At 41.4% G+C, this 23045-nt stretch overlaps 1 protein-coding gene across 2 annotated transcripts; it reads right to left on the bottom strand.

Annotated features, from left to right (window-relative positions):
- Window positions 1-5857: 5857 nt before the first annotated feature.
- Window positions 5858-22649, bottom strand: usp31 (ubiquitin specific peptidase 31). Of its 2 annotated transcripts, XM_037089148.1 has the most exons (17): window positions 21437-22649; window positions 21125-21259; window positions 20675-20769; window positions 20487-20579; window positions 19823-19958; window positions 19289-19436; window positions 19026-19206; window positions 18440-18551; window positions 18137-18231; window positions 17218-17295; window positions 16102-16231; window positions 15548-15667; window positions 14999-15224; window positions 14733-14891; window positions 14285-14437; window positions 11820-13195; window positions 5858-10009 (listed from the first exon to the last, which is right to left on the bottom strand). In XM_037089148.1, the coding sequence occupies exons 1-17, from the start codon at window positions 21959-21961 to the stop codon at window positions 9926-9928; spliced, it is 3846 nt and encodes a 1281-aa protein (XP_036945043.1). In that variant the 5' UTR covers window positions 21962-22649; the 3' UTR covers window positions 5858-9925. The 2 variants fall into 2 exon arrangements, with proteins under 2 accessions (XP_036945043.1, XP_036945042.1); XM_037089147.1 differs by having other exon boundaries at window positions 5858-13195.
- Window positions 22650-23045: the final 396 nt, after the last annotated feature.

Raw genomic sequence — 23045 nt, forward strand, 5'->3', positions numbered from 1 at the left:
AGAGCCAACGAGGCAGTCAGTGCATCCATTGTTTAAAGGGACAGTTCACCCTGAAATCAAAATATGTATATTTCCTCTAACTGGGTGGCGCCAAGCAAAGGGTGCGCAAAGTGGAAAATACAGTGCATTTGAAAAACTGTTTTTAATGTCTAGCAGTGTGCGTGGGACCCAAAGCAGGTATTTTAAGCTGAAACATGATCTTTTCGTGACCTTACCATGCGGTTTGTGTTCCTAAACCTTTCCAGATCATAAGCACAGCATCGTCACAAGGTAAAATTGGAAGCTGAACCTGAAGGAATGTAAAATTGCAACATAAAGACATGTAAAGTTTTAACATATCTGTGATTTGCAAGCATTACATTGCATTTATTCTGTCGCATGCATTGACATCTCACCAGCAATGTCTCTTTACAGAAATCATGACCTGGTTACTCACTCGGCAGAACTTACTATGAGCAGTTTTATGTAGGAACTATTTTCTTTCTTTCGTGCAGAAGGAAGTGTGCTTCTACTCATGATCAAGATGCTTCTTGCTAACTAAGCTAACCGAGCTAGTTAAAGCTACAGCTCTAATGTTCACATCCTCCTCACTATGAGTAGACTGTTCCTTCTGCACGGCCATACTAGAAGAAAAAAAAGTTCCTCCGAGAAGCTGCTCAGATTGAGGTCTGTGACTCATCATGGAGTTTTTCCAAGTGTATTTTGCTGTTTTGAACGGCAGAAAGCCCGGTGCCATCTAGTTCCATTATATCCGAGAGAAAGCACAGCTCTCCGGCTGATAGCTCCAACACTTGGCAACTCACACCAAAACAATCTAGTTGGACAGACAGCACTAAAGGTGAGAGGAAAAACATCTTTTTTTTTTGTTTATTTCATGGTGAACCATTCCATTAAGTCTGAGTTTGCTCCAGTATGTGCTCATGGTTGCGTTTTCATAGAGGGCTTTCAAGGATGCATGGAAACATCATAACAGCGTGAATGAGCACATCTGAGCACACACGAGGCATTTTGCTCTTGTTTCCGTCCACATTGAGCCAAAATTCTGCGGGGACAGTGAAGCAGCCACATCGCTCCTCTTCATCTGTATAAAAATAATGTCATAAATGATAAATCTCCTTCAGGCTTAATTAAGGTACCAACTCACTTCTCCCTTTCAGCACTCTAGATGGAGGGTTTTTTTGCTGCACATATAAACATGGAGATGTAGCATTTAAATCAGGGTCGTCTAGAATTGCAGATGCTTTCATGTTTCGGCGCTGCATTATTTCTGAACGATCTCGCTTGTCTGAAATTTCCCAGATTCACAGGCGATGTTGCCTTCATGCACATTTAATAATGTTTGTGCTCTTGACAAGTACCATCAAATTTTCTATTTCAGCTTTTATAATGCAGGTAATGGTAATAAAAACATTTATGTGAACCCCAGCTTCGCCTCCGCAGGCAAACTCTCCTCCGCTGTCAGACGCTTTTCACACTTTAAGAGGATTCTCGGCACCATGTGGGGGCTGGAAAGAAATAGGAATAAAAACCGCGTGATAAAGTGTTACTTTTAGAGATTTGACAGGTAATAAAGAATCCCAAGCCAGGCTTAACAAATACATAAGACCATTTCCCTTAAGCTCGGGGACATATTAGTGCAGTTGGAGAATATTCATTCATAAATAAATAATGGTGAAACAGCTTATGGGGGCATCTGGCTTTATATTCGTATTAGCTGCCGTGCTCATGCAGCCATGTATCATGATAAAGAGGATTCATGAGCAGCGAGGCCTTTTTAAAATATGGCTCCTTCAAGCCTTTTGTTCCTGTAGGAAAGCATAACAGTGTGTCTTTTCTTTCCACCGCCCGGTTAATCCTGTAACATGCAGGTCTCACCGCAAAAATGTGGACATACAGTCCGTTTAAAGTGACAACACCCCGGGTCAGGACGAGAAACTGCAGACTGCACCAGAATGTTCTGATGGTGGAAAAAGGTTCATTGACTCTCAGACAAACAGTTTGTACGCAACTTGATAGTTGGACTGTTTTGGCTCTTCTGTCTTACAGAACATCCAACAGGTGGTCCAATAACTTTAATGGCTGGAAAATTGAGAGACAGTGACTTCAGGTGCCGACTGTCAGCTCTCTGAGCGCAGTATACCAGGTGTAACAAAGCTGGTAGGCCCATTATCCATGTTTACTGCCCACTGGGTCCATTTCCAGAACCTTGTTAGCCTCCTTAATCCAACTGTCTTACTTGTTACATCCACTTTTGGAGACATCTCAGCCTGTGATGTGGTTTTCTTCAAAAACTGGCAAACTTCAGGTGTTCTGAAGTGGTTTGTTTTTCCACAGCGTGTGAGTGTACGGCCAGGAAAATGTTCCCTACATGCTGATTATGTTTTTCTTTTTTTTTCTTTTTTTCATTTGTTTTGTTTTGTTTTGATAGTCTTTCCTGCTGTCTCTCTTTTGTGATCTATCTGTTCCATGTTCTAAGATATCTGATGGATCTCACAAACAAAGATGCTCCCTCTTACTGTTTATTTCACTTGATTTACGCCGGGGAAATCCACTCGGTGTCAACACCACAGTTCAGCCAGTGAAGGGAAACAAACAAGAACTCCAGTCTGAAGGTTCACAACACAATCGTCACGTCTCCTTTGTATTCCACAGATTTATGCATTTAACCATTGTGCATACATGCAGATGAAGCAGCGGGGCTTTGACCTGCTCACTGGCGGTTCAGGCATGTTTTATCCCACCTCGACAGAAGTCTGCTCGAACACAGAATCACATGTTGTGTGCTGTCAGTGGAAATCAAAGGGTCATTACGACCTGCCACTCTGATCCCAGAACAGAGACAGAGGGATAATTAATACAAACTCCAACTCCTGCTGTAAATGGCTGCCATGCCAACACAGTGATCCACGCTGCTGAGGTTAAAGGAAGAGTTGGTAGTCTTTTGCATCTTATGAGGCATTAAAGATGTCACATATGCAAATATATATCAAAATATGGGTTAGGGTTATTCTCCTTTACAGATAAATGATTTGCATTATGCAAGAGCAACCAACGAATTACGTCGTTATGTTAATTCCCATGTAAATACAGTCAAAACCTCTTTATTCTGCACTTGTTTTAACTGATTTTACTTTTATTTCCTTGCATTTTATTCTTTTCACCACCTCAAAGCACCTCAACCCTCAACCTTTATCACATCCAACACTACACACACAAACACACACACACACACACACACACCCTAAAGTGTTACATGACCTCACCACCTAAACGTCAACTCACAAAATCCCTGTTGCGATATTAGACAAATAAATTGTATTTTTTATGCATGTTATTTTCATAAAAGGAGAAAAATCTGTGTGCAGCACCGTAACAGCGCTGTGATTGGATGTGCACGTGTGTGCGCATCTATATTAAAATCAACTCACTGTTCCGATGGCTCTGATCGAAATCAGGGAGAGTGACGATTTCTCTCTGAGCTAATCTTGGTGTGTTTGCTTTGTCTGAAACCAAAGATAAAGAAAGAAAGGAAATGACAGCAGGGAATAATAAAAATTCAATAAAGAAAACAAGGAACAAAAAAGAACAAAAAAAAAAACAAACAATAAACACACAGGTTCCCATTTTCTTTGAAATTTCACTTGTCTTGAACCACTGATGGATCCCCGAGTGCTTCGATCTGAGTTTGCAGGTACTGAGTACCATTCAGGACTCCTGGCGACATGGCCCTCAGCCAGAAAGGGCAAACACACACACACACACACACACACACACACACACACACACACACACACACACACACACACACACACACACACACACTTCACTGAGGGATACACCACATCTGCAGCCTCCCCACCTCTACCCTGCAACCGCTGGTGCCTCAGATCATCGCTCATGTTGTCCAACACTTCTCCGCCTGGGAAAGATCTCCACTGTCAGTCTCCGAGCTGTCAGTGACGCTGACCCGCCGGACCCCAGGACGAATCCTGCAACAGAAATCAAACAGCCCTCCCTCTCTGTAGCGAGAGTCTGTTGCTGTCTGGTCCTGCTTTGAACATTAAACCCTGTGAAGGTTGATTGAGTGGTCTCTGGGAAAAAAAAAAAAAAGAAAAAAAACAAATAACGGGGGAACAAACAAGCAGTGAGAAAGTGAATGTGAAATGCAGCTCAGCAGTAAATAGGAGAAAACAGGCGACTAATTGGCTGCTACAAGGAGGAACATGACAAATGAATGCTGATAGTCGGGCAGCTCATTTTGTTTCGGTACATTATTCCCCACTTTACAATGAATGTTCAAAAACAACTACATGTTGTAGCGTTTATGAGTTTGTTCATCCACAACTGTCCTGCTATAAGAGGACCACCTCCCTCGTTATGGATCAACCTGAGTACCTGTTCATATAGTCGTTCTCATCTCATATGTGCGAGCTCTGTCGCTGTGAGGCCCAGACACTTCATAATCTGCTGTTACAGACAGGTTCATGTTGGTGACCTTTAAGCTGTGCCGGCACATGCATATTACGCCCGGGGTCCCACACCTCTCGGCTCGTACCTCTCCGTCTCTGTCTTTTCCTGCTCCTTCCCTTGAATTCCAACCGCCTCTTCTCGCCTCCTAAAAAATCAATTGCTATCGATTTCTCTGCACTCTCTGGGGTGGAGTCAAAAGAGGGGGACAAAAGGAGATAAAACCACAGGCGAATTGCTAAAGTAACTCCACCGTGCCGCGGGGGAGGAGGGGGGGCGACTGATATTATCATGAGAGAGGAGAAGAAGAGTGAGCTGCATCCGCCGCTTACCAGGAAATTTCAAAATGATTCACGAGGTGGAGCTGAGCCGACACCTAACTGGCTGCTGACGTGCTGATGCCAGACTGTGCCATAACCACCCAACTCTGCATCACCAGTGCTTAATACTGCAACACTTATACTTACATTCTCAATTTGAATCCAGGGCTTCTTCTTGAAATTGAGACATACCAACTCTTTATCTATGAACAGATGAATGATGGCTTCAAGTTGATTGTTAGAGACACTCCAGGGATGTGTGTAAATGTCTCTGTCCAATCTGATTTGTTAAAGCGTTGACAAAAAATGATAAACACCCGATTTATTATCTAATCTTGACCCAGCCAAGAACATTACCTCAAATATGCCTGATATAACATTCACTTTTCAACTGCACAAGTGAAAATGTTTGGCTGTGGTCGCAGTCACGGTCACGACACGTGAACTCCGAGTACAAACTGGACTCAGACGTTCTTCCATCTGCACCTCCGCAGCTCCTGCACCTCCCCCTCCGCTACATTCTGCAGCCAGGAGAAGCTTGAAATAATAATCCTGCCCAGAAATTTAGAGCCACTCATGTATCACACAGCCTTGAGGTCTCGGATAATACACAGTCTCTGCAGCGGCGAGACAAAGAGCAGTGGATTTGTGTGTGCTCGTACACACGCTCGCCCAACCCCAGCAGGATCTACACTGGATAAAAGAGGCGATCTTTGACATTAAAATAAGAAATTCTTCAATATGTGCCTCACGCTGACAGCTCTGTGGAGACCAGACTGTGGACTGTGTGTCTTGCACATCTGAAAACAGCCCACAGTTGATTGGTAGAACTCATTACTGGCTCGATGTGAGATCATAGGTTGTTTTTTTTTTTATTTTTTTACATGAATCCACCTGAAGTTGTGAAATTGTAGCAGCAGTTGTGGAACTTCAGTGTTCCTTTCACTTCTATTTTAATGCTGCAGTAAGTCTCTATATGAAATCCATCCGGCTGAGGGGACAGTTTGTTAGAGGAAAGCTCCCTCTAGTGTAGAACGAACACACCCACACAAAATAAACATCATCACTGGAACTGTTTCGATATTTTTAATCAGGTTTTTTGTTTTGTTTTGTACTTGCATGGTTAAACCAACAAAGTATGTACACATTTTTTTCTTTTGGAGAAATAAAAAACAAAAAAAAAAACAACATCGAAAGTGCATACATGATAACAAAAGAGCAATAAATTAACACGGAAGACTTCAACACAGTCTAGAGAACTAAATTAAAGTAGAAAAACAGACAAATAAAGAGGCAGTTGCTGGAACAGAGGCCCTCGTGTGGAATAAAATAATAAACTTTGGGCCAGTTCAGACAATGCAGGTGTCTCATAATAAACTCATGAACCTAGTAAGACAAGGAAATACAGTAAAACAGCCTTAATAAGTGAAAAAAAAAATGTATCAATGAATGCAACACAGTATTTTACAAAATGCATTATGAATGACATTATAAAAATCATAACAAAAGACAGAAAGGTCAAAGGGAAGACATGCTATGTATTTAGCACTCTAGTGTTCTTTGTTAGCTTAAAAAAAAAAATCTAAATGAGTCTCATGACATTCATTCATTACACAGCTCATTGGTTTTCCTGCGTCATCCAAAGGAAGTTAGAAACTTTCCGTTATCTGCTTAAGGCTCCTGAAACGTCTCAGTGTCATCATCATTTATAGTGTTTACATCTGTAAAATGTCCCCAAAAGCCTCGAATAATAAAGTCCAAAAACAATTCTCAACTAGAGTTCCTTCATTCAAGTCCCTTAATGTCACAACACCTTGTCCATGCAGCTGTATTGCTCTGGTTCCACAGTATCTGCAGAAGCTTAAGTCTGTGGCTCAAATGTAGGATTAAGGTTTTTCTCCGTCAGTGGTTATTGCGGCTCCAGTTCAGTGGTGAACTGCCCACGCGGACATGTTGCAGATACTGGCATTAAATTAATGGTTTCACCTTGAAAAAGTGGGACTCTCTGCGACTCAAGAACAAAACAACGCAGCCGTGTTACTACAACAACTCGGTGAACGGATTCTCTAATCTTAATTAAGTTCTGCAGCGACGCCTATATGCACTTTAACAATTAAAGTGACTGATGTTTTACACCCATTCCACCAGTTATCAGAAACAAATAGCGGCGCTGCTTTAAGCGTGTTTGGAAGTTGTCGTTCGCTTGCTGATAAACTGCCTGTTTGGAATTTAAAAAAATAATAATTAAAAAAAATCACATCATGATTGGAATGATTGATGTGGCATAAATACTACAAAAAGTATCAACTAAACATTTATATCTTGATGTCACTGTTAATTACACACTGCAATAGAAAACTACAAATTTACTATATTTCTTTATTGCATTTAGCTATATAGAGTTTTCTTTATATTAGAGACTGACCACATCTTCGATGCAGCTGAGAACATTTCAACAGGGGTTCACAAACTGTTTTCACTGAAGTGAATAAATGAAAGGCTTTTTCACAATACATACATACGTACATACACACATACATGATGCTATTTAGTGACCACACAGAGATTATCGCATCCATAGTGTTGTCTCTGCTGGTGTACAACGGTATTTATTAAACATCTTGTCAAAAATAAAAGACAGTAACCTACCAGTTTGGTAGGAGCACCCAGAGAGCACAGATCAGCAGAGTTATTTTTTAAAAAATGAGAACATATAAAAAACATTAAATGGTAAAATGCAGAAAGCAATTATGGCATTAAATAGATTTTCATATAGGCGAAGTTCTTAAATGTAATCCTTTTAACTGTACAGATGAAATATTCTGCAATTTACAACTCCTAAATATTGGAATGGTGTGCAAATAAAGCAATGGAATACACCAGCCATGCTCTGCTCTCTACTTTAACACAGCCAAAGACTCTTGCATAGTTAATGAAATACATGCATTAGCGTTTTCATGCAATACTGCATTCCTTAATCATTCTCAATTCTGTACACCGACAACAAATAATACCGAAAAAAACCACAGACAATAACAGCCGTGACGAAAGCTAGAGAGGAAAATCGATTCTGCAATGTCTCATTTTCTCTTACATTTAACATTGATTTCTGACATCGTGTTTCAGGTATGTAATTTGATTAATTTTGCACTTTTTGGTAATTCAAACCTCAGCTTTCTTTATCTAACTGATGAATGAGATGACTACTAGTTATTGCTCTATCACTAGTATGTTAGCTGAGGCATTTTAACACAAAAAAGGGTGGCTTTTTATGACTGGAAGCAACTGTTAACAAAGTGTCATGACCGCAGCCTCCAGTGACACAACACAGGACCAAAGTGTTCCTGCAGACATTCAAATCAGCTCAGCAATATATGCTACAGACGTCTTCACTGAAGCTACTGAATGTCTCGTCTATCATGCTGTAAAACCTAAACAGTGATGTAGGCAATGTGGTGGCTATTAACAGAAATGTTATGGGTGAATGAAAGTAGTTGAAAATCAAGGGAGTACGTTCTGTACAGAAAAACAGTTCTGCCATTTGCCTCTTAAAAATGTGTTAGAAAACACAAAATGAAGTCAAATTATGAGCCCTAGTTCAATATACAGTTATCACTATACAGTATGTCTACTGATCCTCTTTTACAATGCCCCGAAAAGCTAAAAAAATAAAAGTCCTCTAGAGGGTCCTCACATACTAATGCACTGGGTTCTGGCTATGTGAATGGATTAGTAATCCAATAAAGTTCTTTTTTAGCAGGTGGACAAACAAGTGTAATGGTATAATCCAGCTCTAAACTGCACACAGACTTAACAACAGGCAAACAAGACGGTGAAAGCTAAAATTACATTAAATTGTCCTGCTTTGATCCAAAGTGCCATGCACAGGTTCCTGATAGATTATAATGTGAAGTAGAAAAGAGCAGCTAAAGGAACACCACCACACTTTAACAGCAGTTTGTTATTTCTATGGTCAATGACAGTTTGAACATTATATTCTCTCTCAGTAAAAAAAAACAAAACAAAAAAACTCCCACAACAGTTTGGGAGACTGGGCTGCTGCTCGGCTTGTGACAGTGATTAAAATCCTGAAAATACAAGAAGGATTCTAGTGTTATTTATGTCCTCTTCTTAACAAGTAAACTGATGAGACGATCTTCTTCCTCTAAATGTCAGGCTTGGTGCTCTGGTCTCACATTTTGAAGAGGGATGTTTGTAGTTTCTGTGGCCTAAATAGTATTCTCAGGAGATGGCTGTTCAAATAAAACATTGCAGGGTAGAATTTGGATTCAAAGTGTCACCATATAGCAATTTCACTTGCCAAGAGTGCACTGATAAACAGCTTGTTGTGCGTCTTCGAGTTGCAAATAAAAACGTCTGGTTAGAAAACCAGCTGCAGCATTCAGCAAGAGAAAAATGTGATGGTTTTATAACATCTTACAGCTCATTTTTACATCATGAGATGTAGAAAACTGCTCTAAATTACTCCAGAGCAAACACATATAAGCTCAAACCCTACACAGACCATTTAAATAACAAACATCAATCCTTAAACTGAGTGGTATTTCCTCTGAAACCATCTGAGAACCAATGTAAACCTGGTAGATGCTACAGAGGGAGAATAAGAGGAATGGGATTATGTTAATGTGTGAAGTAGAAACTACTTACTAATGCTTGGATATCAATGACATAACCACATTCATTCGTTCAAAACATACACTGTGCTGGTATCTAAAATATGAATATTGCAATTTCAGGTGGGGTAATCCTACAATGACAATTGCCGATTGTTCAAAACGAGACCAGCGAGCATAATAACAGCTGCAGTGACCGTATCCAGTCTCTGCGTCTATCAATGTACTGCAAAAGAAACACACCGTGCAGCGCTCGACGGTTGAGATAATTCAGCCTACATATCAGTATTCGGACAACAACTCCTCAGAGACGATATAAATGTACTTCGACAATTAATTAAATGGCTCGTTATCAATATTCTGTCTCAGCCCGATGAAGAAAAACATGGCAACGTGTCGTCTTCTCCAGTGAGGTACCACAGGTTATGATAAATGCTGCCGACAGGTGTCTGGTTCACTGAAGTGTGTGGTCACAGCTCTGAACATCAGCGTTTGAAAATATTCTCATTTAAGAAACATCAGTGCCAGAGGAGCATCGGTCTGTAACAGCACCAGGTGTAGGAAAGAGGTGATTTCTTCAAATGACCCCTGAAACATTGAGATGAATGTACCTTTTTACCATATCAAGTCTAAGGCCTGTTGACTATACTTTACAATATGTCCTCAACTCATGAACAGACAACATAGTAAAAATGAGATAATTACATTGTTAAGTTAGTGTGTATTTATATATATATATGACTGTTCTGCGTAAAAGAAAACTACTTTATCTATACAAAGTGCGAACAATACAACATTCCTACTCAGTGATGCATACAGTAGTAGACTACAATGTTGCCAAAGGCAATTACTTGTTTCCATGTACAGCATTGGAAGGCGCTTAAGATCATTTTCATCTTGCTCATGGAAAGGAAGAATTTAGTTATATACTATTTACTTTGTCAACATCTGTACAGACATTTATATATTTATATATGTATTCATATACTTTAAATTTAAAGGGTTTCATTCCAAAACACACCAGTCCTTTGAGAAAAAAGACTTGCTAAAATACATTTCTATCGAAAAAGTATTCAACAAAAATAACATTTTTAAATATTGGAAAACTTGTCTTGCTGTTTGTACCAACTCTAGTTCCTTCTCATCTCAAATCCTTTTCTGTTTTGGTCCATGGCCCTCCACCACCTCTGTGTTTTTATACTGTTTATGTTTATAATCAGTAAGGTTTAACTTGTCTTTTCAGCTAAGAGTCAATCCTCAATACCCTCAACATTTACTTATCAGTACATGTAGTACACATGTCTTCCTCCATGTCTTAGACAAAAAATACTCATACTGACCCTTTTAATTAGTGCATGAGGTGTTCAGAGAGAGTGTTTGAAAAACAGATTGCAGGTTCTAATTAAAACAACCACTGAAAACTATATTTCGGAATGAAACTCTTTTGTTTGTGTGTGCGTGTATGTGTGAGCATATCAACAGTTTCAGTATCTGTCCAGAGAATATTCTTGATGTTATGCTCCTTCTGTCACTGACGTGCGGTTTAACATGCTCATAGAAAAGCAATGAGGCTTAGGCATCAACAGCCAGCTTATTTTCATCTTAAATCTAAAGACAGCAGGAATGCTACTCTGCAAGACGAACCATGCATTTTGGGTTCATACAGGGTGAATCTGTTCCTTACCGCCTTAACATAAGCATTTTAAATCAGGTTTTTGTTCCAGCAGGATATTAAGCAAGCGAACTAAACCTACTGATTGCAGAGCTGCAAAGATATAACAAGGCTCCTGTCTGATGGAAGGATAATTGGATTTCAAGATTCCAACAGGGAATTCTGTCAGCTGCCATATAGGCCTCCAGTACACACAATCAAATAGATTGTGCTCCACAGTTGAATGCATAAGGCATGCTCATGTACGCTCCATGTCAGCAATCATCTCATGTGTCAAGTCATCACCCTGCACTCCCCATTTTCTTACTTGCATCAAACCCATTCTTAATGCTCACAAAGGTGTAACTGACAGGACGTACTGTTTCTAAAAACTAGATGATGCAGTGCAGGTGACGTTCAGTTTTACTTTAACTTTAATCCAGAACAGCTAAAAATACTCTGAGCTGGCTGCCAATGTTTAAACCTCAAAGTTCCCATATGCACATGATGCCAGTGTAAAAAGGAAATCCATAACATCAAAACATGTCTCTTTACAAACACTCCTGGAGCTCACTGGAACTTAGGCACAAAGAAAATAGCTGCATTATGTAAGTTCAATGTACTGTGGATGTATCATTGAGGCCTCTGTGTTGTACGTGCGGGAGATTGCATGCTTGACGACAGCTTTCGGGAAGATGCCATCCGCTCAAGAGGCTTCTTCCCGTTTGCTGGAGACTTGAGACTTACTTCAGAAGTGGAAGACTTGGATTTGCCAACGTTCAATAGAGTGCGACTAAGAGAGCTGGGGGGCTTGGAAGACGTCTTTGTCTCTGACTTTGTCTCACCTCCATGAGTCTCTGTAGATGTCTGTGAAGACACTGCATCTCCTGTTTTTCCCTTATCACCACTGATGTCCTTGGCCTGTCCGTTCTGCTTGCACGTCCTCTCTGAGGCTTTTTTGGCAAGCAGAGTGCTTTTTCCTAGATCAGCCGACCGGCGGCTTTCCCTTTGTCGGAGGGCACTCTTGAAGAAAGACAAGCCTTTTTCCTCAGGTTTGCTGCTACGCTGCAGGTCTCTGGTTGATATGCTGGGTGAGCGCAGGCTTGTGACTGATGAGCTGCTGCTGGAGCTCCTTATTAATCTCCTCTCCGGTCGGTTGCTTTCCCCACTCTTCGACAGCGGAGAGCGGGCTACCGAACTTCCTCGGAGACTGTCGACCACGGGGCTCGTGTGCATAGAATCTCTGCTGAAGCTCCTTTCTACCAGCTTCTTCCGACTGCTCGTGGAGCTCTTCTCATTGATAGAGGAATTCTTCTTTGACGTTGGAGAGGGAGAAGCTGAGGACTGAGGTGTGGAGCGGACACATGGCTTATGTTGTGGCGTCTCTACGGGATGAGTTGCCTCTTTTGTTTTGGAGGGAGTTCCACTTGGTGTAGAGGTGCTTTTCTTGGCATTTACACTCTTTTCTTTAGTACTGCTCACTTTTTTGCCTTTCACAGGTGTACTGGAAGTTGATTCAGAAGTGGAGGTCTTGTAGGTGGAGCACAAACGTTTTTTGGAGGTTTTCTCTGTCTCTACTTTGCTGGAACTCTTTGTGGAACCTGTGCTGTCTGCCTTTGAGGCAAAACCTCCAATACTGCTCTTACGCTTCTGTTCTTTGGAAGGAGTAGCTTGAGCTGGGAGAATGTTTTGGTCGATAGCTGTAATCTGGTTGTTGTTCTCAGTTGGCTCATTTTTGGTGCTCTTCTTTTCCACTGGTGTGGGAGCCCTGCAGTACATCATGTCGAGGAACCGTTTGTTGTTGTCCTGGTCACTCAGGTTGCTCTCCATCATAGACAAGGGAGACCTGCTGCCAAAGTAGCGTTCATGTCTGCTGTAGCTGCCAAAACAGGATGTGGACACCTTGTCATCACAGGCTTCTCCTATCCTCTCCAAAGGAGGAGAACATCGAGAGTCGAGGGAGAAACGTGAGGGCGAGTTGGATCGCATGTGCAGCTTTGCAGAGAGAGACCAAGAAGGTTTTATCCCACTGTCGCTGAAGGCTAAAGGACTAGCGATGGATGACCTGGAGGACAAGCTCTGACGCTGGATGCTCCTCACAAAAGGGCGGACAGAGAATCCTCCTAAAGACAAAGTAAACATTTTTCAGTGAAGGACGTTAACTGGATCAAAGTATCGCTGGCAACTCTGAATTTTTTTGTGGTTATTAAAAACAAATGTATGCAATGCAGCATAAGAAAATTCAAAATTCAACCATAACAAGAAAACCCATTACATATAACCATTATTTTTGAATCTGTGCCAAAAGATAATCAATTTGTAAGTAATTATTCAAATTACCTTATAATAATATATCTACAACTGTCAGGACATGCATTGATGAGACAATTACAGGTTTAGGCACTCAAACATATTTGCAATAAAGAAGCTGGTTGTATAACAGAATACATCATTTGAGGCACAATCCACAGAGATCTGTGGACGCTGTAGTTAAATACCAGTTTGCCTGGCCAACATATTTGGGGCCTGCACAGACCCTGTATTCTCTACATTTATATTAACCACACAAAGCAGCTCCAGCCAACATCTGTCTCCATTTGGAATCACTCAGAATCTGAGGGTTCCCACAGTGCAGAGTAGTAGACTTGCTCGTCATGTGACACATGTCAGGGTCAGTTTCTGCTTTGTCCCTTCAATATTCTCCCTCGCTTATGTTACATTTTATAATTGGATTTTGGATTTGACATTTGTAAGTTCAGGTGCTCTTGACTACCAAGAACTGTGGGAAACCTTTGTGGTAGCATTTGTTTCCAACAGAAATATTGTCAGTGGAGAGAGTACTACACTTCGTACAACAGTTTGTGTTCCACATGTTTAAAGATGGAATACACTGAGACTAAATGAAAGCAATGTTGTCTCTATGGAGTATTTTCTGTTCATAATTTGCATCTGATGGTTTGCCACATGTATGATGTTGTATATTGGTGGTGAAATCAAAAAAGTCTGGGCTCATCTAGTTGATGGATGAAATGTATTATTCTAACATATTTTTGGATCAGAAAGTTAAAGAAACAAAAGTTAACTATTAAGTTAGTGCTTCTGTTAGAATGTTGACACAAAATTCAAAAGTTAGGCGGTTAATGTGCATCTAATCACAAAGCACTAGAATCTGACACCCGTAAAAAAATGTATAAATATATGCATTGTCTCACCATCATCTTCACTGCGTTCTCCAGGAAACTCAACTGACTCGGCCAGTGATGCCAAAGACGTGCGTCTGGATGAGGTCCCAGAGGCCAAGCTAGCAGGCCTGCTGCCAGGTAACCTGTTGACCCAGTGGTCACACAGGGATGAACTGGTGGAACCTGTGGAAAAGTGAATAAAAACTCTTATATGACATTATCCCCAAAAGAGTCTGACTTGTGTGGTCATGCACATTAAACTTATTAAAAAAGTATGACTTGCCTCCAATTAAGATGTTTACATTGACTGCTTTACATTACAATGTTAGTTTATCTCAAGTATTCTAAGTCAAACTGTCACAGTGTCACTGCTGTATATTGTATCTATGTCCATGCAAATATTGCAATAAAACTACACTTTCATTCCTGTATTGATTGCAATATGACTTGACGATGAATATGGTAAATAAAAGCTGACCAGCAACAGAGCTGTTGGCCGACCACGAGGGGATAGCTGTCCTCCGCTGGTAGAACAGTATATAGGCCGTCTGCTGACACACGTCATCGTCAGCTACTGGGGAAACCTCACTGTCATCAAAGCAGTACCACTGACCATCAATGGAGTTCTTACAGTAGGCTGTGAGGGCAAAGCAGAGGGAAGAATGGGTCAAAATGGATGATCAACAGTCTATTCTATAATCCTGATAATATAACCTTTGAATCAGTTGTTGATATCATACATACCTGTGTAGTGGCCTCCGTGCATGTTCCCGTGGTGGTTGCACACAGCGTACAGGTCGTACAGGTAGTCATCTGGATTTCTTCCCAGGCCATATGGCCGTCTCCATGGCGACCAGTGGGAAGGTAAACTCCAGCTGCTCTGGCTTCTCTTCACCACATGAGGTGCCATGTCCATGCCCATCAGCGGAAACCTCACCATGTTCTGCATCTTCACCCTCCGATCCCCCTCCTGGAACAAGATAAAGAGATCAGCATTTTAATATATTCCGGCTCTTGGTACTCAGAAATCATTTTCAGGTTTATTGCATTGTAGATGTTGTCGTATGAAACATTTTCCCTTGGAGTTTTGGTGCTCAAAAATAAACACAGCAAGTAGAGAAATATAAGTACTTTAGGTCCTACAAATATGTACAGTATGCAATTTATTTGAAGCTGAGTAGTTTTGTGCAGGAATGTGCAACGTATTCATCAGGGGATGTGATAAATTTCACATTAGATCTAATGGTAGTTTCTATTATCTATCTGAACAAGTGTTTAATTTAGCTGACATACCTGTCTGAATCTCTTGAGATGCAGTATGAGCACGTCCGGCAGCGTCCACAGGCTGAGCTTGATGCGGCCCTGCTGCAGCTGCTTGCAGTGGGGACAGCGCCAGGCATCGTCTGGGGCCAGCTGAAATACACACACCGCCAATCAAGGACAAGCTCCAGCCACACTGCTTATAAAAAAAAAAGGCCTCACACAGGATGAGGCCCAGAGTTTTGTGCTCGCTTCTCTCCATTCCACTCCAGAGCGATCGCAGGCAAGAAAAAAACCACAATGTATATGTGGGTCTGTGCTCAGAATTTCTGGTTTATTCCTAACATAGCATTAGGAGTCAAATACACAGTAAAACCACAGAGAGTAGAAGACTGTTTGAACTTCAGCAGAGGAATAATAAGTGGGAAGAGAAATGTGAGACTATACTTCAAAATATACTCAACACAGACATGTGCCAAGGAAAATATAAGATTTATTTTCGAACGTCAAACTATCGCCAGTGATCAGTTGTGCGTGTGTATTTGAGTGTGCGTGTGCACCAGCTGTGTGTGTGGTCACAATGTTACCTGCTCCTCCTTAGTGTAGAGCTGGAAGCACTGAGCGAGAGTGCAGGCCTGTGGCTGATGATGATGTTCCCTGTGCAGATACACACTCTCAGCATCAGGAATGTACTCCTCCTCGGTGTGCCCAAACAGACTGCGGGAAACATGAAGCACAGTCGTCCGTTCATTCAGCAGCAAAGTCATGTGACAATCAGAAAATCTGTCCTCAGAATCTGTCCCCTTACATAAAAATGTTTGTGTTTGTCAATGGCAAGATTTACAATGATCACAACAGGGATAACAAAACAAACACAACACTTTGTGAAGGCAGCTGACTCAGTCATATCTACATCCTAGTCTCAAAAAATGTGTCTCAGTGGCCTCATGCTCGTTGTGTTAACACATTTTAGACATCTCCAGTTTATTTTTATTTTATTTGTTGGTTTTGTAGATACAAAATATCATGTCAGTTAGTTTTCTCTTTTTCCAAAGTCAAACAACTCTATCGATCTGGTTTTGAGTTTTGTTTTTCATGAATAACCTTGCAGGGGTGCAGCAGCTTTGAAAAGGGCTCACAAAAGCTTCACAAACAATTCCTGCACAAACTTTAACCATGTGTGTAGTTCTGTGTGTGTGTCAGTGTGTAACCCACACAACGTAGTAATTAGCTTAAGTGAAGGAATGTTGTTGATTGTGTAGGCGGAACTTCAGACTCCAGTGTTTACTTGGCTACAAACCACAACTGTTTTTTTAATCACGCACATTTGTAAGTAGATTAAGTGAGTTTATTTTTCAAAAAGCAAGTAATGTGATGAATAGCAGGGAAAAGCAGTGGGAAGCGCCTACATTCAAGGCCCAAATTAGGTGTAGTTCTGTAGAACAGCCCTTCATAAATTCAACATGTGGCTCGACTTGACAGTTTTTCTTTTCAGAAATGCTGCACACTGCGATGACTGTGAACCTCGGTTTTCCTGAAATAATGCCTCACTTTGACTGTAAACTTGTGTCCTTTAAAGACACAGCACGGTGTAGTGGTGTGTGGGCAAGATTATCTTTGTTTGATTTAAAAAACAGGCAGAATAAAGATACTGTAGATAAAACAAAGCAGACATCTAGCAAATATTAATCTTTTTTACTCACTAGTCCTTGGTCTCTTTGTCCCACTCGACCACAATCTTCACATGTGGTGGCCCCCCTTGTCCACAGGACTTGTATGCTCTGCAGAGGGAACATAAGAAGACATAATCAAAAAGGGATTTTGTCAACCCTGTGTGAAAAGCTTTTCTGAGAAAGGTTGCATGAAGCATAACTCACTTCAAATTACATGCAATTTTAAAATGGGGTCACTGTGAAGGAAATTTACTTGAGAGCATAGCTAAATCAAATATGGCTGTAAAACATGAAATCATTTAGTTACTCATGAATAACAGACATAAGTTAAAAGTCGAAATATATTTCTGCCTTTGGTTAGGTTATAGTTTTGTGTGCATGACAGTATTTATTTGTTATGAAAGCAGATCTTGATCAAGAACAAGCTGGATATCACTTCGACTCGTGCACCTCTTTGGAACACCAATGTTGTGACATGTTTTATTGCTCTGAACTTATGTAGGTGATACGCCAAACGTGTTTAACTGGCATTTTAACAAACAGTCAAAAACATGTCAGGGCTCGTCAGAGAGGTAAGCCTATGACAGAGCAACAGTACTGAAATGTATAAAGAGATTACAGATTACAGGACAAGACGGATGTAATTTTGACCTCACCCTGTCTTTACCTTTGTTTGCATGTGTTTACAAAGTGTACTTTGATTCCAGCGTGGCTCACTTTCACCTCTCACTGACATTTACATCTAGAAAATACTCTTGGTTTCAAATCCCTACACCTTGCTGAATATAGAGTATTTTATACAAAGGTAAAAGTCTTTATGTTTGCTAGTAACGTTCAAGGTTTTCCACATGTTAAAGACAGGTACATTTCTGTAAGTGCAAAACAAAACTACATCTCAGAAAGGTAACATTTTATAAATGTGTGACTGTCACACAGAAGCAGGACTAACCTATCCACAGTTGGGTGACACAGCGGTCTCTCATCTTGAGGAAGGAGGTAGGTGATGCCAACAACGCCAACCACACGAAGACTGAAAGGTCCAACCTACAAAGAGACAACATCATCAATACTTATACAAGACCAGTATGTCCAACTTAATAACAAGGAGTGCAGATGTGTATGTGTGATGTCACTAAAGATAATTTCACAATATTTTCACTCTTTCTTCAGGCCCATATTTGAAATAGAAATGTTCTTGTCTCTTCAGTACAATATTCAATATCCAAGTCCAGCTGCTTGGTGCTCCTCCTACCTGAATGTAGACCCCAGGCCTCAAGAGATGACGCATTTTCTCCAGGATCTCTTTCTGTAGAGCATCCCAGGTCACAGTGCGCTCCATGTACAGTACAAATGGCAGCCCGAACCTTAAAACAACATAATGTGTGGAGCTCTGTTAGCTGTCATCAAATTCTCCAGAAACTTTTTTTTTTTTATTAAAATAACACCTAGGGCGGACAACCTGGCCAAAAAAATAAAATCACTATGTATATAATCACAATCTTTCTTCTCAATTTTGAGGAAAGAGCCTTGTGACAGAATTTATCAAAGTTGCATAGGCATCTAGCTGGCTACATTATTCTGTCAGTTTGTTAACATTGCGCAGACTCACTGTGAGGTTATGGTAAGTTTGGAAACAGACGTAAGAGGACACTGAATGCCACAGTCTCTACCAATCACCTTAAAAATAGATTGTGTACGCCCTCAAGATCAATAACAATCTAAAATTGTCAGATTGGCCAGCCCTAACAACACAAATAGCCCATCAAAGTTTTACAAAAAACTAAGTAGCTCTTGTGTCTTATCATTGACAAGAACAGGCAAAAATAGATATTCTGTACCTCTTTCCTTGGTGGCCGCTACAAGCTCTGTTACACACAAGAAGGATGATTTTTTCAGGTCCCAGGTTTTTATTGGGTGATGCAGTTAAAGGAGTCATGGCCCCCTGCATGAAAGACGGCGTCCTGCTGATTTCTGTCCCATACTTCAAGTTGTTATGATTCAGGTTTGCCAGAAGACTTCCTGTGAAAGGTACAAACAAGTCTTAGATTTCCTTCTACAAACTTGAAATGTGAAAATGTGCAAAAAAGTAAGCATGCTTTACCTCTTTTTGTGCGTATGTTTTCCAGTTTGAAGGTCTCTGGTGTCTCAAAGGCAAATATGGAGTCGCTCTCTTGAATGATGTCAAGATCGTCGTCATCATCGCAGAATGAACGGTGAAAACCATCATAGTACATTTCAGTCAAAACAAACTGAAATAGGAAAATGAAGAGTATGTTTAAAATATTTACACTAACAGCATCCAGATTCTCTTCATGTTTTATACGGTTTCTGGAAAAACAACACGGTCATCACAATATCCTGCTTTAACCCTCATTAATATTCACTCTCGAGGCATTTTATCCTGCCAGCTTCAATCAATGTTAGCACTCAGTTGTTGTTGCAGCCCTGAGGACAACTGCGTTAAACCTGTCTTACTCTCGAAATGTGCAGTGAGTCCACTTCATACAACACCGGGTTCATGACCAACTGCTGTTCAGAGGTAGAGCTAGCTTTCGGGACAGTGTGCTAACATTGTGTGACTGTAACATAGTCTCACTGTGTCAGACCCTGAGCTGATAAGAGACAGGAATAGCACCTGGTCCATGGGGATCTTGGTCTCACGTGACACAGCATCTCTGAGGCGATAGACGGTGCTGTTGAGGGGAACAGCGACACCGATCCGCATGCAGTGAGAGTACTTCCCCTGGTAGACCACTGTCACATACAGGGGTCTGAAAGAAAGACACAGCCACATACATGACATATTTTACTGAGAAAGCACAGTTTCTCCTCCTGTAAAGACATGCTTTACACGTATACAGACTACACACATTTAACAAGTCTATTTACACCTCTAAAATGAACACACTGTTCTTTTGCTTTGAAACCATGCAGTGCACACTCCTCCCACACCTGTTAGCTGCCCCTCCTGCAGGCTCAACACCCCACACACTCTTAACACAGCAGGTTACATTCCTTCTTCTGTAACTGCACACACTGATATTTGCATCATGTTCTCAGAAACTTGCCAACACACACATACTGATGTTCAATGGATGTGAAGTCATACATTGTGCTTACTCAGAGTAGAAAAAAGGTAGAACAAGCTTTTATTTCAAAAGCCTTTTAAAAGGGTTTTTGTAACAATGTATCTTTACTTGAGTACAGTATAAAGCTTGTAAACTATTAATATTGAGTCATGAACATGTAAAAACCTGCCAATGGATCATGCTGTAGCACAGCTGAAGAGCATAACTCACCGTGTGTGTGGCAGTGGGATCGGTAAGGAGATGCAAAGGAAGGGATCAAACGTATTGCTCTGCTTTTGGCAATGTGGGCAGGTGAGAGAAGACCTGTTGGGACAAAATTAAAGCTCATAATAAAGCAGAGACATTGTGCAGCCACACTGAATAGAAAACACAGAACTTAAACTGGACATAAAGCCTACCTGTACTGAGCCTGAAAAAGTTCTTGTACAAACGACCCAGCAGAGAGGGGAGGGGACGGCCCCTCTATGCTCTGGTCATCTTCTTCGATGGGTGGCTGAGTGAACACAAACAGGTTTTACTGGTCAGATTGAAAAGTCATAAACAATATCATCCTGTCAGGGTTTATAACTTATTGTGAAAGCCTGTTATTTATTGACTAGTTCCAGAGAATCAAGAGGAAACAAGACCAGGCAAGCCTCGCTAAGCCAGACTGTGAATGCAGCTCATTTGTAAGACAGAATAATTCAGACACGTGTGTGTTATGATGCAACTGAACAAAACAGCTAAACAAACTGGAATAACTGGATGAGCAGTAAGGGGGCTACTTGGTTATGACAGTTATGTGTGGACCAAACACCAAATTATCGCTTTCACAACCTTCACAACCTTCACAACTCATCTACATTCACCTTTATGGCAGGTCTGCTGTTGGGGTTCACTGTGTTGATGTCCTCGTGCACTCTGTCCAGCAGCCACAGTAGAAACTCTTGAGCATCGTGCTGAGCGTTTCCCTTAAACTGGGTGGCATTTTTTGACACAGCGTTCTGCAACAAACAGCGTGGCCCGGAGATCATAATGCATGCAAGGTCAAAATCTAGTGGAAGTTTAATCAGCTGCACATCCTAGACACAATTTGTCGCTGGCATTTTCAGCTTGCGTTAGCAAAATAAAATCTTCCAGAGGCGGTGAGCCATTAGGATCCACATAGATGATGAACCTACCTTAAAATCCCTGCTATGCTGGGGGGTGTACTCAAACGTCCATAAAGCCCGCACCAGTCCTGACAGCTGCTCTGTAACTTCTCCTTTGGCCAGAGGACCCTTCTTCTGCAGGAGTACGCCATTTGTCTTTGGTTTGTCCTCATCCTGATCCTCGTCTTTATAGTGCTCCAAAACCAGGTACTCAGCAAAGAGTTCAGTGTTACTGAGGCACTGCAGGATCGCATTCATGAAGCAGGTGTTCCCGTGGTTTTTGAGACCTGACACTCCAGGAATTCTGTCGCCAGAGAGTAAACTCCCGAGATCCCCATCATCCATGGGCACATCTTTACTTCCGGATTTGAACGTGGAAAATCCTCCATCATCTTTGTCATCTTCTGTTTGAACTTCAGACCCAAAGTGAGACAACGCTGTCAGTGTCCTGAGGACTCTGCTCATAAAACTGCCCACAGAGCGCACAGAGCCTCGCCTGAACAGCTTCTTGCTGAAGCTCGACTTCTTGTCCTTGGTTGCGGCTTTGCAAGACATGATTTCTTCTTTCACAGACGTATCAGCTCAGACAGATGTGTTGTGGAGACCGAGAGCCATCTCACTGGCTGCTATCTGCTGCTCCATCACACAACACGTAACGTTAGACGGCAATAACGCCAACTAGTTAACGTCAAAGCTCACGCTGCAGGCAGCAGTAGGTGCGTTAGCTCACCTTTGCTAATAATACCATGTTTAATGAGGTGTCTTCTTCTAAAGCATGCCGCGGCAGGAGGTTGATCTCACTTGTCAAATAATGTTAGCAAATCGTTCCCTACAACCCCGATTAATATACTGGCGACGGCCACTTACATACTGAGTTGAGAAGCGTGACACGAACATCGCTCAGGTCACTTATTAAAACCGCAACTCGCTCCGGAGTCCGCTTGTTGTTGCGGGTTTACTGCCCCGCAGCAATGAATCAACATCGGTTATGCTGAGATCGAAGACAGCAGTGTTAGCTAATTCAGCTAACGCTGACGCTAGCTACAATAACAACACGACCACCAGAAACAGCAACAGTCCTTCCCGGCGGTGAGTCCATGACCAGAAGACACCGATAGTCCTCCGTGGTGTGCAGCGACAGGCAGCTAAAGCGGAGAGCGTGTCCGAAATTTGGTTAACCTCATGTTTATCACGTAATTGGAGGCACATTCGGGCTAAGCTACAAATAGCAGAATCGTTTTACTTCTTCTTCTTCGTTTTCTTCTTGTTTGTGTTGGCAGCTGGTGCGCAGGTCTGCACGCGCATTACCGCCCCCTGCCGGCGTGCTGCCGAACAGCGATTACAGCTCCTGCCTTGTGACTGAAAGGTTTTTTCTACATTAAATTGACTTGATTTCACTCTTGGTGGTTATATTTGACAGATCATAATCAACCTAGTCCTTTAGACCTGTTTAAATACCTTTAAAGGGCTAATACAACTCATAAAAGGCTATATTTCACCTGCCAAACAGTTATTACAGCTCCTACCTTGTGACTGAAAGGTTGTTTCTGCATCATATTCACTTGATTTCACTTATATTACACAGATTATATACTTTTTGCAGGTGTAATACTGCCTTTTATCAGTTGTATTGGCCCTT

This window comes from Acanthopagrus latus, chromosome 23 (genome assembly GCF_904848185.1).
Source record: "Acanthopagrus latus isolate v.2019 chromosome 23, fAcaLat1.1, whole genome shotgun sequence".
In the NCBI taxonomy this organism is placed as follows: domain Eukaryota; kingdom Metazoa; phylum Chordata; class Actinopteri; order Spariformes; family Sparidae; genus Acanthopagrus; species Acanthopagrus latus.

Coding starts and splice junctions, on each gene's coding strand:
- usp31 (XM_037089147.1), bottom strand. CDS start 21,961: ATGTCTTGCAAAGCCGCAACCAAGGACAAGAAGTCGAGCTTCAGCAAG. Junction 21,260..21,436: donor AGCATAGCAGGGATTTTAAG/GTAGGTTCATCA, acceptor TGTTTGTTGCAG/AACGCTGTGTCAAAAAATGC. Junction 17,296..18,136: donor TGTCACCCAACTGTGGATAG/GTTAGTCCTGCT, acceptor TTCCCTCTGCAG/AGCATACAAGTCCTGTGGAC.